The sequence below is a fragment of the Chinchilla lanigera genome, unplaced genomic scaffold (assembly GCF_000276665.1).
Source record: "Chinchilla lanigera isolate Chin_1 unplaced genomic scaffold, ChiLan1.0 scaffold00035, whole genome shotgun sequence".
Lineage (NCBI taxonomy): Eukaryota > Metazoa > Chordata > Mammalia > Rodentia > Chinchillidae > Chinchilla > Chinchilla lanigera.
In genome coordinates, this window is record NW_004955436.1 from 12,416,147 (window position 1) to 12,430,931 (window position 14,785).

General features: G+C 50.7%; 1 protein-coding gene across 1 annotated transcript in view; it reads left to right on the forward strand.

Moving 5' to 3' along the window:
• The window catches only part of Enpp1 (ectonucleotide pyrophosphatase/phosphodiesterase 1), a gene marked incomplete at its 5' end in the record, with an annotated part of 61,068 nt that continues 46,283 nt past the window's right edge, over positions 1-14,785 (forward strand). The window contains 1 exon segment of the mRNA XM_013516652.1: positions 1-59. Coding sequence (XP_013372106.1) covers positions 1-59 — 59 coding nt within the window.

The window sequence follows — 14,785 nt, forward strand, 5'->3', positions numbered from 1 at the left end:
AGAAGGCGGAGCGCGCGCGCACGGCCAAGGACCCCAACACCTACAAAGTGCTGTCGCTGGTAGGTCCCTGCGGCGGGCTCTCCGTCGCGCGCGGCTGACCGCTGCTTCTGCAGAAAAGTGCCCGAAGGGGTCGTTAGGAGCCGGGCGTCCCAGCACTCGGGAGGCTGAGGCGGGGGAGGATCGCTGCAAGTTGGAGGCCAGTCTGGACTACTTAGTGAGTTCAAGGCCAGCCCGCACTGCATGGCCAGACTGTCTCAGAAAAAAACAAGCAAACAAACAAAAAAAAAAGGTCTTTAGAAACCCTCCCCCCCGATCTCTGGAGAGTACAGCGGGAGAACAATGACCCACTTGAAAGTAGATTCATAATAGCTATATTTTGGAAACAGCCTGTATGATCACCAGCAGATGAATGGGTACAGGAAATGTGTTGATACACAATGGAGTACTACTGTGCCATAAAGAAGGATAAACTTGAGTAGTTTGTAGGAATATGGGTGCACCTTGAGGACATAATATTAAGTGAACAAAATCAGACACACAAGCTTCCATATCATGTGGTTTCTTTTATACGAGAAACCCAAAATATTAATAGTGTAAAGAGCAAAAGGAAAGACACATAACAGGAAGCGGAGACAGAGCTTTTGCAAAGGGAAGGGACCAAGAGTTAGCGGGAGGGAGGGGAGGAAGGGGATGAGAAAAAGAACGAAGATGTGTCCGGTGCTCACACCAGCTCCCCACGAGGAGTATGACCATTAGGTCCTTGCTCTAATAAAAATAGAAACGGACATAAACAACCTAGACCGCGAAAAGCAGGTGGTCAGGCTCCGAAAGGGGCAGTGACATTGGACCCGGGTGACGGTGGTCTGGGCGCGCTGCGGTAGGGATGACCCAGACGGGCTGACTGCAGTGGAAAATGATTTCACAGAGTCTTTCAGTTTTTCAGGACTGTTAGCAAACACTGTCTCGGCTGGCTCTGGTGTGGCATTTCCTCGCAGATGCTCAGAAATTCCATGGCTCACGGTGGCCTCGAGGGCGTCTGTGATTCTCACCCACCCAGGCACCGCTGCGCCGCGTGGGCTGCTGAGCTCCCTGCTGCCCCTGCTGCCCCTGCTGCCCCTCCACGCTCAGGAGCCGGGGTTCTCGCTGTGGCTCTGCCGTGGGCAGGGGTGGCCGGGGCTGGCACGCCTGGTTTCCTGGCTTTTCTTAGTTCCCGGGACCTTGCACTGTCCTCCCAAGCTCAGTTTTTCCCCTCTGACACTGCGCAGGAAGATGACCGGGACCGCAAGGACGAGGCGCTGGGGTGGGAAGGACACTCACAACAAAAGAAGCTGTGATCATCGCCAGGGCTGCGCCCCTGGGGTGCACCCGGAACGGGCGTGCACGGGCTGCAGTAGTAGGCTGCTCTGGCGGAAAATATCTCCTGATGCCTGCAGTCTCTCTCTTGTGATCGTCTCCTTTTCCCTGTACTTCAGGTTTCTGGAGACTTGCAGGGCTTTGACAAGGCAGAATTCATAGACTTGAGGGATGGTGTCACATCCTTAGTGTTTAAAAATAAGCCTAAGTTTTAAAGACAAAATGTCTCAAGCCACTTGAGGTGGCATCTCAGGGTATTTTTTGTATCCTGTGTCGCTGTTACTGAGAACTTACTTAGTTTGAGTCTAGCAAATTTTTCTTTCCCTCTCTCTTCCTTTCTTTCTTCCTTTTTTGTTTGTGATACTGGGGATTGAACCCCGGATCTTCCCAATGAGCTACACTCGTAGGTTTTCATTTTTTATTTTAAGACAGCCTCACTAAATTACTCAGTTGCCCAGGCTGGGTTTGAACTTGAGATCCCCCTGCCTCAGCTTCTCAAGGTGCTGGGATTCCAGGCTTGTGCCACCAGACCCAGCATCCTTGGCATAGTTTTCAAGGGACTGGTCACTGTCACCTATAATGCAGTGCATTTTTCTAGTTCTTGTAAAGCATTACTTTTTGGTGTCTGTGACCATGTGTTTACCTAAGAAGCTGGGTCTGGGTATCTGCCAGAGGATTTGAGCATGGACGGTGGTCTTTCAAGACTGCCTTATCTTGCCACCAGAGTTGTTTTCACGAGGCTGAAGTGGGCCTTGTTTACCAGATTTGGATGTGAAGGTCAATTTGCTTAACTTCCTTTCCTTTCTCTTGTAATCCGTTATTTTTTCTGGAGAATACAGCATGAGTATTCAGGTAACTCTCTGCCCTTAGTTAGATTTGGAATTACTATTATTTTATGTCTTTTTTGAGACATGGTCTCCCTATGTAGTTCAGGCTCTCTTTGAGCTCACTTTGTAGCCCAGGCTGGTCTTGAACTTGCAACAATCCTCCTGCCTCAGCCTCCCCAGTGCAGGGATTACAAGCGTGTGCCACCACCACCCTGGCTCTTTGTGCAGTTTTTAAAGTAAGCAAATGTATTTCATCAGTGTTACAGACTTTTTGGATCAACCAGGGAGAACTTAATTATGTTTAGAAACTTTTTTTCTTTTGGCTAGAGAGAAAGGTATTTCAAGTTACAGACAATTTAGAAACAAATAAGCCTTGGAACATAACTTGTAATTAGGCATCTGCTTTCAGTTGAAATAAACTTCCCTCCGTCAAGCATGAAGTTTTCATACAACAAAAAATAGACTAGAAACCTTCCAGCGGCTCAGGTCAGAGCAGAACAGAGGACTTTTCTGAGCACATGCCTTGTGCAGTAAGAGCAGATGCTCAGAACGCTGGCCTGACGTGAAAATCCTTCAGCAGCACCGAAAAAACGTGCACTTACCAAGAAGAGAAAGGGTAGTAATGTGTTTCAGGCTTTTCAAAATGTTCAGCTAAATACTAACCGGAACCCTCTGTGCCCTGAGCATGGTAGTTATCTGAGTCTTCAGGAGAAGGATTTTAGAAAACAGCTATAATATTTGTGATTGCTTTCTTTTCATTCAGAAGAAAGGTTGGTAGAAACTGTAGGTGGTAGAAGTTTCAGTGATTATAACCCATTCCTATCGCACTTCTTGGTTTTTTTGTTTTGTTGTTGTTGTTGATTGTTTTTAAGACAACATCTCACTATATAGTTCAGGCCGACCCTAAACTCACTGTGCAGTCCAGGCTGGCTTCAAACTCGTGGTGATTCTACTGCCTCAGCCTTCCAAGTGCCGGAATTACAGGTGTCTCTGTCACCGTGCCTGGTGTATTTGCAGTTTTAAAGAGCATTTCCCGTATTTGATTTATTTATTTTTATTTTTGTCTTTCTGAGACAGGGTCTCACTATGCAACTCAGGCTGGCCTTGAGCTCACTTTGTAGCCCACGCTGGCCTCGAACTCGCAGTGATCACCTCAGCCTCCCGAGCGCTGGGATTACAGAAGTTCGCTACCACGCCCTGCACTACACCGGTACTTCTGACACAGGAAAACACTGCGTTTGTCACTTCTACTTTACAAACCCAGAAATGGGCTAGGCTTCCCAGCCCAGGCGCGTGGAAGCCTCCTAGCAGGTGTCTTCAAGACGGATTCGCTGAGATTAGGGTTGGGAAGGTTGGGAGTGGATCCGAGAGTCGGCCCCGCGCCTAACAGGCTCCCCCAGGAATTCCGGTGTGGATGGCGCCTTTGCTGCCCGCCTACAAACACTGTGACATTCCTAGGGACTCCTCCACCTCAGGACGTACTAGACAACAGGACGGAGGGGCTTGTGGGCGCCGTTTGTTGTGGACCGGTCGCTGTCACCCCTCCCATTCTTGGCTCCTGTGCCCGGAGACACATCTGGGCACGTCACACTGGCCCTGCCCACGGGTTCTGCCTTTCTTTTGTCCCACTTCAGTGACAAAGGTAATTGGAGCCAGGCGTGGTGGCACACTCCCGTAATCCCAGCACTAGGGAGGCTGAGGCAGGAGGATCCTTGAGGGTTTGAGACCAGCCTGGGCTACAAAGTGAGCTCAGGGCCAGAACTGTATAGTGAGACCTTGTCTCAAAAAAAGAAAGACAAGATGTAATTGGAACCTAAGAGAGTCCTAGTGTGGCGATGACACGGGTGGCTTCTCTAGTGGCATATTATGTGTTTCTTGTGTTAATTCGGTGACTCAATTTCCCTGGGTGGATACCAAAACTAGTGCACTTTTTTTAAAATTAGCATTAAGTCAATAATAATGTGTATTTAGCTTCCTATGTATGCTGACCCTTAAGAAATAGGTTTCTTCATTTGAATTTCTTTCTTGATGCATTTCTGCACATACTGGAATAGGAAAATGGAGAGTTCTTTTTTTTTTTTTTCCAAGTTCTTTGGAGGGTTCTGATAGTTGTTTCTGAGAGTGAATTTTCTCACGGGTGTCCCAGCTGACCATTTTCCCACAGTGTCTCAGGACTTTGCACACGCCTAACTGGCAGACCTTCCATCCAGATGTATTTGGGGGCCTTAATGATCATTCTGTCTTGATTTTCAGGAGCATATTCTGTGGAAAATAACTTGTTCCTTAAGGCGGATCCCAGGGGTTCCCTAAGAGCCTTTGACGTTGAAGTTAAAGCTATTATAACTGCAATTATAAGATGGTATTTGCCCTGTCAAGGTGCTGATTCTTGCACTGATATTGTTAAAGCAGCCATACATAGCTCTCATTTTTTTTTTTTTTTTTGGTTTTGTTTTGAGACAGGGTCTCACTATACAGTTCAGCCTGGCCTTGAGCTCACTTTGTAGCCCAGGCTGGTCTCAAACTCACAGTGATCCTCCTGCCTCAGCCTCTCTAGTGCTGGGATTACAGGTGTGTGCTACCACGCCTGGCTCTGTACATAGCTCATCTGCTGCATGCTGCTTGTTGTTTTCCAGAGGAAAAGCAGTTGTGCTTTTTCGTGGTTTTATTTTTATTTTTTTCATATTTGAAAGAACTACTAACAAACTTGTTATTCTGAGTTGTGTTTTGTTTTATTTTTGTACCGGGAATCAAACTTGGGACCTTGCGCTTGCCAGGTGCTGTGTCACTGAGCTATATCCCTGGCCCTGGGGTATTTTTAAAAACAAGGTCTCACTGTGTATTCAGGCTGGCCTGGTAGATTGCTCATGGTGATCCTCCTGCCTCATCCTCCTGAGTACTGGGGTTACAGGTGTGTGCTACCTCTCCCTGCGGAATAGGGTATTTTCTCAAAAAATCATACTGCTTTGTCAATTCAAGGAAAACAAATATAAATATTTGTTGCTTGTGATAAAATTTTGGAGACCTTGTATGCCACTGAAAATTTGCTTGCTTCTCAAGTCCTGAAGACTTTTTTGATAAAATTAATGAAGGTGGTAAGGAGTGTGACTTTTTATGTGGTTCAGCGGCCAAAATTTGAAAGAGTGACATAACTCAGCGAGCCAGGGTTTTCCGCAGAACCAGCGGGTGACGGTCTAGAGTTCTGGTCTGAGGTAAGTCCTGGTCAAAGTGCCAGGTAGGCTAACGGGTATTACAGTAACTGTGTGAAAAGTCATTCGTATCCTTTCAAGTGTCACGTTGCAGTGGGCTATTGAGAAATCAGGTGTCATTTTAAGGAAGAATGTCAACAGCCGTCTGAAAAGGCGTAGTGGTGACAGCAGTTTTTAAAGGGGCTCCAGATAGCCAGAGATTTGAGCATAATACATGTGCTTCAGGAGAAGCTGTACGTTCAGGACTGTTTGAGAAATGAGAAGAGTGGAACAAGCCGGTTGGTTGCAGCCTCTGTGTCTGCGTGAGTCCCCGTGTGGATTCCCGTCCTTTCGCGTCTGCCGCCTCACTGGGTCCAAACCACACCCTGCCAGGGCGTCCTCGCAGGCACGAAAGCAGTGATGACTGAGGAATCGCAGGGACCGCCCGAGGTCACAGCATTATTAACCCCGCTCATCCTAGCTCTGTAAGTCCTTGGAGAACAGCTTTGAGTCAGGCAGAGTTGTTTGATATCCTGGTGCTGTTGTTAGATAGCTGTTTGTACACAAATGCATTGCCTGAATATCAGCTTCCACAACTACAAAACAGGTAAAACCCCAGCAGAGTGTGGGAAGGAGAATTATATGAATACGCAAATGGCATACAGCAAGGCTTGAAGAAGGGGTCATTTTCACTGTCATTACTGTTTTGTTCTCTTGTGACACAGGATTTCACTGTGTAGTGCAGGCTGGCCTCGGGCTCGCTATGTACCTCAGACTGGCTTCAAACTTGTGGCAATCCTCCCGCCTCAGCCTCCCGAATGCTAGGGTTACAAGTGTGCGCCACCCGGCTGACCTTATTGCTATTGATAAGCTGAAGTATGACTCAGAAGGCGCTTTACATCCTTGCCACTCCGTGTGCACCCTGACTCCTGAATCCCTGTGGAAAGGGTGGGTCCCACCTGAGACCTCCTGGACAGAATCTGTCTTTTCCACACCCTGGGGATTTGTCTGCATTGAAGAGTTCGGTGTCTTAGCACCCGACATCGCAGAAGCCCTGGCAACTCCAGGGCTTTGTGTAGCGGGGAGCTCTGAGCAGTGTGTTAGCTCACACACTAACCTGTAATTGAAAACATAGGCCCAAAGCCAGACATGGTGGGGCACACCTGCAATCTCAGCACTCACTGGGGAGGCTGAGGCAGGAGGATCATCACAAGTTTGAGGCCAGCCAGGGCTACATGGTGAGTTCAAGGCCAGCCTGAGCTACATAGCAAGAGCCTGTCTCAAATTGAACCAAATAAACCATAAAACAAAACAGAACAAAACCTAACACAATCTTTTTTTTAATCACACAATCTTTATCTGCTCCCAGTAGCAGTTTTGAAGATGCTAAAATGCTCCCTGTCACTGAGGAAATGACTTTTTAATTTTATTTAATATGAATTAACAGAAACTTAGGCCGAGCAGCCGCATGTGCCTGCCATCCCTTTGATTGGCTCCCCCACCCAGGCTTCACGGATCTGTCTCCAGCGTAAGTCACATCCAGTCCCGCCTTGTTGCTAAGGACAAAGACAAACAAAACCAAGCCAGCGAGGGAAGAGTCCAGTGATTTGCAGTTGTTCTTAAATCAAAACCCCGCATCCCTCAGCCTTCGAGGAGCCCTGGGCCTGGCCCAAATTTCCAGGTGGGTCCCGCCCTCCACGCCTCCCTGGGAGGCCCTGGTACTCCTCCCCTCCTAGGGACCCCTCAGCTCCAGGGTTGGCCTCCTGGGTGGCGATCCTTGCAAAGCGTCTCCAGGGAGGAGAGACAGCAGAGCAGAGAGAGCTCCCCAGGGCTCTGGCACAGGACGGGCGTGGACCACAGAAGCGCTGATGTTTGTTGAGTGAATCATAAACCCCAGCACTACCAGTGATAAACTGTCTTGTGGCATCTGTCTGTGAGGCATGAGGGAGCTGCTGTTTCGATCCCTTATACAGAGGAGGAAACTGAGGCTCAGGGAGGGTAAGGGACTTGCTCGGGACCGGCACCCTTTCCTCTCTAGGGAGCTCCCTTTGCTCTGAGTCTGTTCTGTGATCAGATCTGTGGCAGCTCGCAGGTTCGGGTCAGAGAGGGGCGAGAAGCACGTTTCTCGTGACCGCTCCCTAGGGAGTGGGATGCCGGGGTGAGGCGGGCAGGGCTGGAGAGCCGTGATGGCGCCGGGGGCAGCGACCAGAACCGCCCCGCAGGCTGAGGACACACGAACGCCACATGCGACAGCAGGCGGCACCCACCCCGCAGCCGCGCGTTCGCCTCCCTCCGCTGGTGGGGCGGGGCGGAACAAGGGGAAAGCCAGCCCCGTGGACCTGCCACGGAGCCCGGGCGGGCGCGCGTTCCCACGCGGGGCTCTGCTGGAAGCGGCGCAGATGCGACTCCGCTCGGCCCACACCGCCAGGCCGGCTGCTGGAGGGGGAAACGTGTTCCGAGGAGCCTCACGGCCTGCGCTCCTCGGGGTGAGAAATGCTGGAGGCGACCTGCGGGACGCAGACCGGAGCCCCCCGGGCAGGGGCACTGCGCAGGGCAGGCGTTACTTTAGGGAAACTGAGGAACTGGTGTTGTGACCGAAAGAGGGCGGAGGTGGGGTGAGGAGTGGGTCAAACAGAAAACGTGTAGTGAAAATGAGCCGGGCGCCCTGGGCGCTGCTTGTGTCTAGTAGGAGGAGAGGTGATTTCAGAGATCACCTGATTAGTGAAAGCCTGGGGATCCTGCTCGGGTGAATCCAGCATATTAACCAGATGACAAGCCGGGCTGGGGTTTGCGGCCCTGACAGATGCTGGCCTTGCGGGCTGCGGCCCTGGGCTCCATCCCCAGCTCTCAGAAGAGACAGAAAAAGAAAAAAGGAGCGATCTTTCTCAAAGGTGCAGGGGATTAAGAAATGGGAGGGAAGGGATTTCGGGTAAACAGGAGTAAAATGTCCGTGTGTGTGTGCCAGCTCCTCAGGAGAGATGGAACCCGCGGGGACTGTCAACACAAACTAGGACTGGGGACGTAGCTCAGCGGCACCACGCCTGCCTGGCAAGCGCGAGGTCGTGAGTTCAATCCCCGGTACAAAAACAAAAACGAAAACATGGACTAATAAAATTAAAACATGGACTAATAAAATTAAAAACACAAAACTTGACAGAGCATAGCTTCGTGTATGAATGCTGGGGCGGGAGACGGAGTCTCCTGTATAATTCAGGCTGGTTTTCAACTCACTGTGTAGCCCAGGCAGGCCTTCAATTCTCAGTGATCCTCCTGCCTCAGCCTCCCAAGTGCTGGAATTACAGGCGTGCGTCACTATGCCTGGGCCTGTAGGAGTGTTTCTGATGTTCAAATTTTTAAGTAAGTGACTTTATAGTCTTTTAGGAGTAACAGTAATACCAGTCTTATAAAAGGCTGAAAAAAGAAGCAATAATATGTTCTCATACACTTAGAAGAGTCCTAGGAAAAACAAAATACTAATAGTGGATAAAGATAAGATGAAAACTGTTTATTACCTTTATACTTTTTTGCATTTTCTCCAATATGTAGTGTTCTTATAACAAGGGGGAACATACACTGCAAGCTTTCTACACAAAGATTTGAGACCCAGAGGAAGTGCACCTAATCCAGACCCTCTTGTCTTACGATTAAACAAACCGAGATCAGCTCAGCAAAGCAACTGCTCAAAGGTCACACAGCAAATCCGTTTTGGGACTCCAGGTTTGCACACTTGCCAGACCCCTGTTCCTCCAGATCTTTGCTGAAAGTGGCCGAGAAGAATCAACATTCACACCCCCCCCCCCCGTCCTCCCCCCCAAGCGCTGAGGAATGTGGGAAGAGCTGTGTATGTTGGGATTCTTCCCAGGAACTTCCTGCGGAGGATTGGGCTGGGGTGTGAGTGGGTCGTGTGCAAGCGCAGGTGCGTGGTCTGCAGCCTCCGGGGTGATCCGACAGAGACAGGATGAACCGTTCTTGCAGCTGTCTCCGGAGTCTCATCTCCGGGTGTGCTCTGACGATGATGAAATGCGGCATCAGCTCCATGCCGGGGGCGCACAGCCCGTTGCTCGGCGTCGCCTGGGACGCTGGTGAAGGATGCCTTTGTTTCGCTCGGTGTGGAGCGCGGTGCGAGCTCCAGGGGCTGTGCCTGGAAACTCTGAGCTCAGGACCGGGGTTGGCAGCGAGGCGCGCACGGGGTCGGTTCTACACGAGGTTCTGGAGACGGGTGGCCCGATCGGAAAAACATCTGTGCCCGGGTGGTGGCCAAGGCAGCAAGTGAGCCCGCTGAGAAGCACAAGGCCATGCCGGGTGTGGGGGAGACAGTTCCTACAGCAGAGCAGCGAGAAGCTCCCAGGGAAGGGAAGGAGGCAGCCAAGCGCGGGGCCCCTTGTGCCACCCTGGTGCGCAGGTCCACGCAGGTGGAGCAGATGCAGCCAGCGGGAGCCTGGTGCACTGCAGTGGCTCCACAGCGGTGTCATTGTGTGTGTGTGCGCGCGTCTGCTTGGTTTTCTGAGACAGGGTCTGGCTGTGTAGCCCATGCTGGCCTTGACCATGTGGTGATCCTGCCTCGGCCTGCCCGGGGCTGGGATTACAGGTGCAAAGTGCCACACTCAGCCAGTGTCGTGTATTCAAACTTCGACAGTTCTTAAGCTCCTAATAATGAAAAAGTACGTAGCATCTGTTCAAAAACATTTAGTAAAAGAGAGTAAAGAGTGTGCATGTTCTCACAGATGTAATCTCCAGATTCCTCATCCAAATGAATGTGTCTCTCAGGTCTAAATGTCCATGTTGAAGGGTGTTCATTTCTAAAATGATCTTTCCTCCCTCATTATCCGCTCCCAGTTTTTCAATCCCGTCCTTAAACTCCCTTCGCCTCCCTAGAGGGATTGAGTAACTCCGGGCCTTAGTGGAAAGGAAATCAGTTATTGGCTCCTCTTCAGGAAGCTGTTTCCTGCCCTGGGGAAGAATTACCCCAATTCTTGTGCGTGCCTGTTTTTCTGCTTGTTTCTACCGAGCCCCGCTTTTAAAAGATAAGCACAAGGCGCTCCAGCTCCAAAAAGCATTTCAGAAAAGACACACGGCTAATAAGTGCCCGAAGTGCAGCGCACGGTGTTCTCGGGCTCCGCGCCAGGTGGGGCCGCGGCAGGGGCGCCTCCCATCCCCTCACCTGGGGCTTGGTTTGTCCTCCGCCTGCGGGCGGAAAGGATCGTCTTGTACTGCAAGAGCCCATTTCCCCAGTTCTTATCGTGGAAACGTAAAGAAAACCTTCTAAAAGAATCACTTAATGCCACTTTGATGTAACAAGGCCTATCTTTGCTGGTGGCAGCCACAAAAGCCAAATAATTTCTAAGATTGTGGGGCCATTTTTTATTGTTTGAAATTAGATCCAAGCAAGATTTATTCTTTGCGTCTAGGAGAGTTGGTTGCCCACAAGAAATGTAGCTTCAGTTGAGCCTTGGTCAGGGTTTTTTTCTCCGTTGTGTCTTGGCCTGTGTTTCTTTGTCTGTCTGTCTGTTTTGGTCTAATTGTTTGCTGTGCTCCTCAGTCTAATGGGAAAACAAAATCAACAGCTGGTCATTAAATTAAGATGATGGACATATTTTGTTGTGCTACTGAGAATATTTATCATTTTCTGGGGAGGGCCGGATCTCGCTAATGTAGTTCAGGCTTGCCTTGAACTCACTGTGTATCCCAGGCTGGCCTGAATTCTTGGTGATCCTCCTGCCTCAGCCTCCTGAGTGCCGGGCTCACAGGGGAGCACCACCACACTCAGTTTAAGCATTCTATTTTAGAGTACTTTTAGATTTATGCAAAAGTCAGTAAGCTGCCACAGAGTTCCACCCGTACCATACTGGTCTGTACCCACTGTAGTCCTTTTGCTGGCCTCCTTCATGAGTACGGTGTAGGGTATGTTCTTATTTTTAAAAGTCCACTCTGTTTGGATTTCCTTCATTTTTCCCTAATGCCATTTTCCTCTCCTACTTCCAGTTTCCCGTCCAGGAATAGCATGTTACATTTAGCGGTCATGTCTTCTTGGGCTCATCTTAGCTGCACCTCTCAGGCTTTCCTTATTTTTGGTGACTTTGACAGTGTGAGGAGATGTGTCCTACCAGGCGTGGTGGCGCATGCTTGTAATCCCAGCACTCGGGAGCCTGAGGCAGGAGGATCGTTGTGAGTTTAAGGCCAGCCTGAACTGCATAGCGAGAGCTTGTCTCAAAAAGACCAAAAAAAACCTCCAAAAAACAAAGATGCGTTGTGTATCCTGCTGATGTGCGTTGTCTGACGCCCTCTCCACGAGCCTCCTGGATGATGTGGTTTGGAGAAGGAGGGCACAGAGGTCAAGGGCCGGTCTCAAGTGGTCACATCCGGCATCTATGTATTGGTGTTATTAATGTGACTTACCCTGGGCAGTGCTGGCCTTGGTCACCTGGCTGCATGAGTCATTCCCAAGTTTTGGAAAGAACGTCTGTCTCTCTCTGTCCTTTCCACGTTGTGCTTTTGGAAAGAAGTCACCCTGTTCCCTGGACAAGGAGCTCCGTGCCTCCTCCGGGGTGGGGGACCATCTCCATGCATTGCGTGGGGTTCTTCTGCATGAGAGATCTGCCTGTTCTTTCCCATGCACTTGTTCGTTTTTAAAGACCAGCACAGACTCATTACTGTTCGTGCTGTACTTTGGATGATAACCCAGCCTGTGTTGCTTACTCCTTTATTTTGCTGAGGTGGCCCCAGGTCACTGGGAGCCGGCGTCCCTGTCCCTGTCCCTCTGTGCGTTCAGGGTTGCCTGCTTTCTGGCATGCCGAGGTGCTCCGCGCCTGGCTCATCCTGGCTGTCACCCCCCTGCAGGTTGGCCTGCCCCGGAAGGCTAGATGGTGTCATCAGGATCCATTCCCCCCTGCCGGGTGGGAGAGAGCAGGCTGGCCGAGGGCTGTTTTCCTCTTTGCCCTTTCACCCCAGGGAAATGGGCTACGACGGCACTTGGTGAGAGCTGGAGGTGCACTGGGGCGGAGTGATGAGTACTGGGTATTCCTGCTGCGCCTGCGGGTGCTTAGGGAACAAAAGTCAGTGCACAGAGGCAGAAGAGGCGAGGCGCCGCTGCAGAGTCCTCCGGGAGGGGCGCAGAGAGACACCGGGGGTGCAGAGATGACGCCGGTGAGTCCGGGCCCCTCCGCTGTGCGGGCAGTGACCGCAGGGCTGGTGCCGCAGACCTGCTCAGGCCCGGCGCGGTGTCCCCAGGGCATGGGTCCCACCCCCATCTTGTCATCTCCTCTGTCCCGTCTTTAAGGGAGGAGGACACACAATGTGGCGCGGTGCTGACTACGGGGGAGCATTGTCGGGGAAGGACAGATCCCAGGACAGCTCAGGTTTTCCAGGAACCGCGGAGAAGGCCCCGTGCAGCCCGCTCTCTTGGCAGTGGACTGCTGGGAGCCCCTCGGGGTGGCAGCCCCACGGCTTTAGTGCCCGCCAGCTCAGACGGTGAGGGGAGGAAATGCTTGGTTCCTTAACAGTTACATCTGCCTGCAAGGTTTTCTGCGTCCCAGACAGTGTATTGGTGAATTAGCATTGCTGCTTCTTCCTTCAACTCGCCTTTTAATTTGGTTTTTTAAAACATTTTAACCTGTCTTCCTGAAAGTTCCTCCCTCCCTCTCTCCCTCCCTCTTTCTTTCATTAATACACACTTGCCATACGTGTCGATCACGTTTGTCATAGGGTATCGTACCCGTACATAATGTCTTAATTCTTTCTTCCCCCTTGCCCTCCCCCTTCAATCCTTCCTCCCTTCCCCATTTACAGAAGCTTTGTTTCCATTTTTTTCTTCCATCCTTTCACTTTTTAAAAATTTCTTTTCCCTTTGAAAAAATTATTTTTCTTGAAAAACAGAAATGATGAACTAACTGTTGGCTTACATACAAAAGGAGCCCAGAATCTTTTTGATTTTTTTTTTTTTTTTTTTTTTGAGACAAGGGTCTCGCTTTGTAGTTCAGACTGGCCTTGAACTCCCTATTGTAGCCCAGGTGGGCCTCAAACTAGGAGAGATTCTTCTGCCTCAGCTTCCCAAGTTCTGGGATTACAGGCATGTGCCAGCATGCCTGGCTCACTTTTTGGGTTATTAATTTTTATTTGTTTGTTTATTTTTTGAGACAGGGTCTTGCTGTATAGTTCCGATTGGCCTTGAACTCACTATGTAGTCCAGGCTGGTCTTGAAGTTGAGGTGATCCTCCTGCCTCAGCCTCCCAAGGGTTGCTCCTCAGTACATCTGTGCCCCACCACAGTTAGCTCGGAGTTGTTAATTCTAGTACAGGGCGGGACCTGGTAGTATTATCTGTCCTGGAAACTAGCTCAACCCGCTCTGCCCTGTGGTGTGTGATGATTGTTCAGGACTGCGTTTCCTTATCAGCAGCTCCCAGCAGATTCTGTTACTTTGAGGGCTTTGTGTTCCCCGTCTTCCCTGTCCACACTGCTGTCCTGGAAGGCTTGGCCAGATAAATCTGCCATTGCCTCTCCTTCCCAGTTAGGGAAGAGATAAGAGCGCAGAGTGTCTGTGTGTGGGAGGAGCTTCGGAGAGAGCTTGTGCTTAATTTAATGGTTTCAGGAATTCTGTTTTGTTCCTTAATCATAAGACATTGTCATCTCCTTCTGGCTTCCTCTCCTCTCTTCGCCTCCCCTCCCCTCTTCTGTCTTTTTAAAAGAAAAATCAGCGTAAGAGAAGAATAACAAGTTTCCAAAGAAGAATGTGGTTTGTAGCTCTCTCCTCACAGCTTCACTTTGGGAAAATGTGTGAAGTTTAGCCTAGTACTGATATGTCCCACTTAGGAACTATGAGAAGTGTTTGAAGGCCGGGCATGGTGGTGCACGCCTGTAATCCCAGCACCCGGGAGGCTGAGGCAGGAGGACTGTTGCGAGTTGGAGACTAGCCTGGGCTACAGAGTGAGCTCAAGGCCAGCCTGAACTGCATAGCGAGACCCTGTCTCAAAAAGACAAAAAGGAAAATGTTGCAGATTCATGGCATGCTTGCTTTTCCCTCCTTTCTTCTTGGCACTATTTTGGATGCACGTTCTGTTTGAAAGGGTGGCGAACACCCAGTGATTCCACGTCATTGTTGTGAAAGCCACGCTGCTGGCAGACCCTGGAAAGTCAGACTGCGTTGCTGTTCCTCCTTGGGGCCGTTTGTAGGGACGCCGTTCTCAGTAGCTCTGGGGTAGAGCTCACCTTTCTCCTTCAGAGTCTGCAGCGGGTGCTGTGCTGGCTCGCAGAGCAGAGCCCTTTCTTTTCGGGAAGCAGAGCCCCAGGAAGGCGCGGGGGCCGTGGCCATGGCCCTGGGACTCGGAGTGGCGCTGCGGGGGGCCAACACCGGCTCAGGTGGGGCGTGAGGCTCTGTGAAGGGCCGCAGGCCACGCCGGCCAGCCCCTGGCCTTGTGCTGCCCTAGT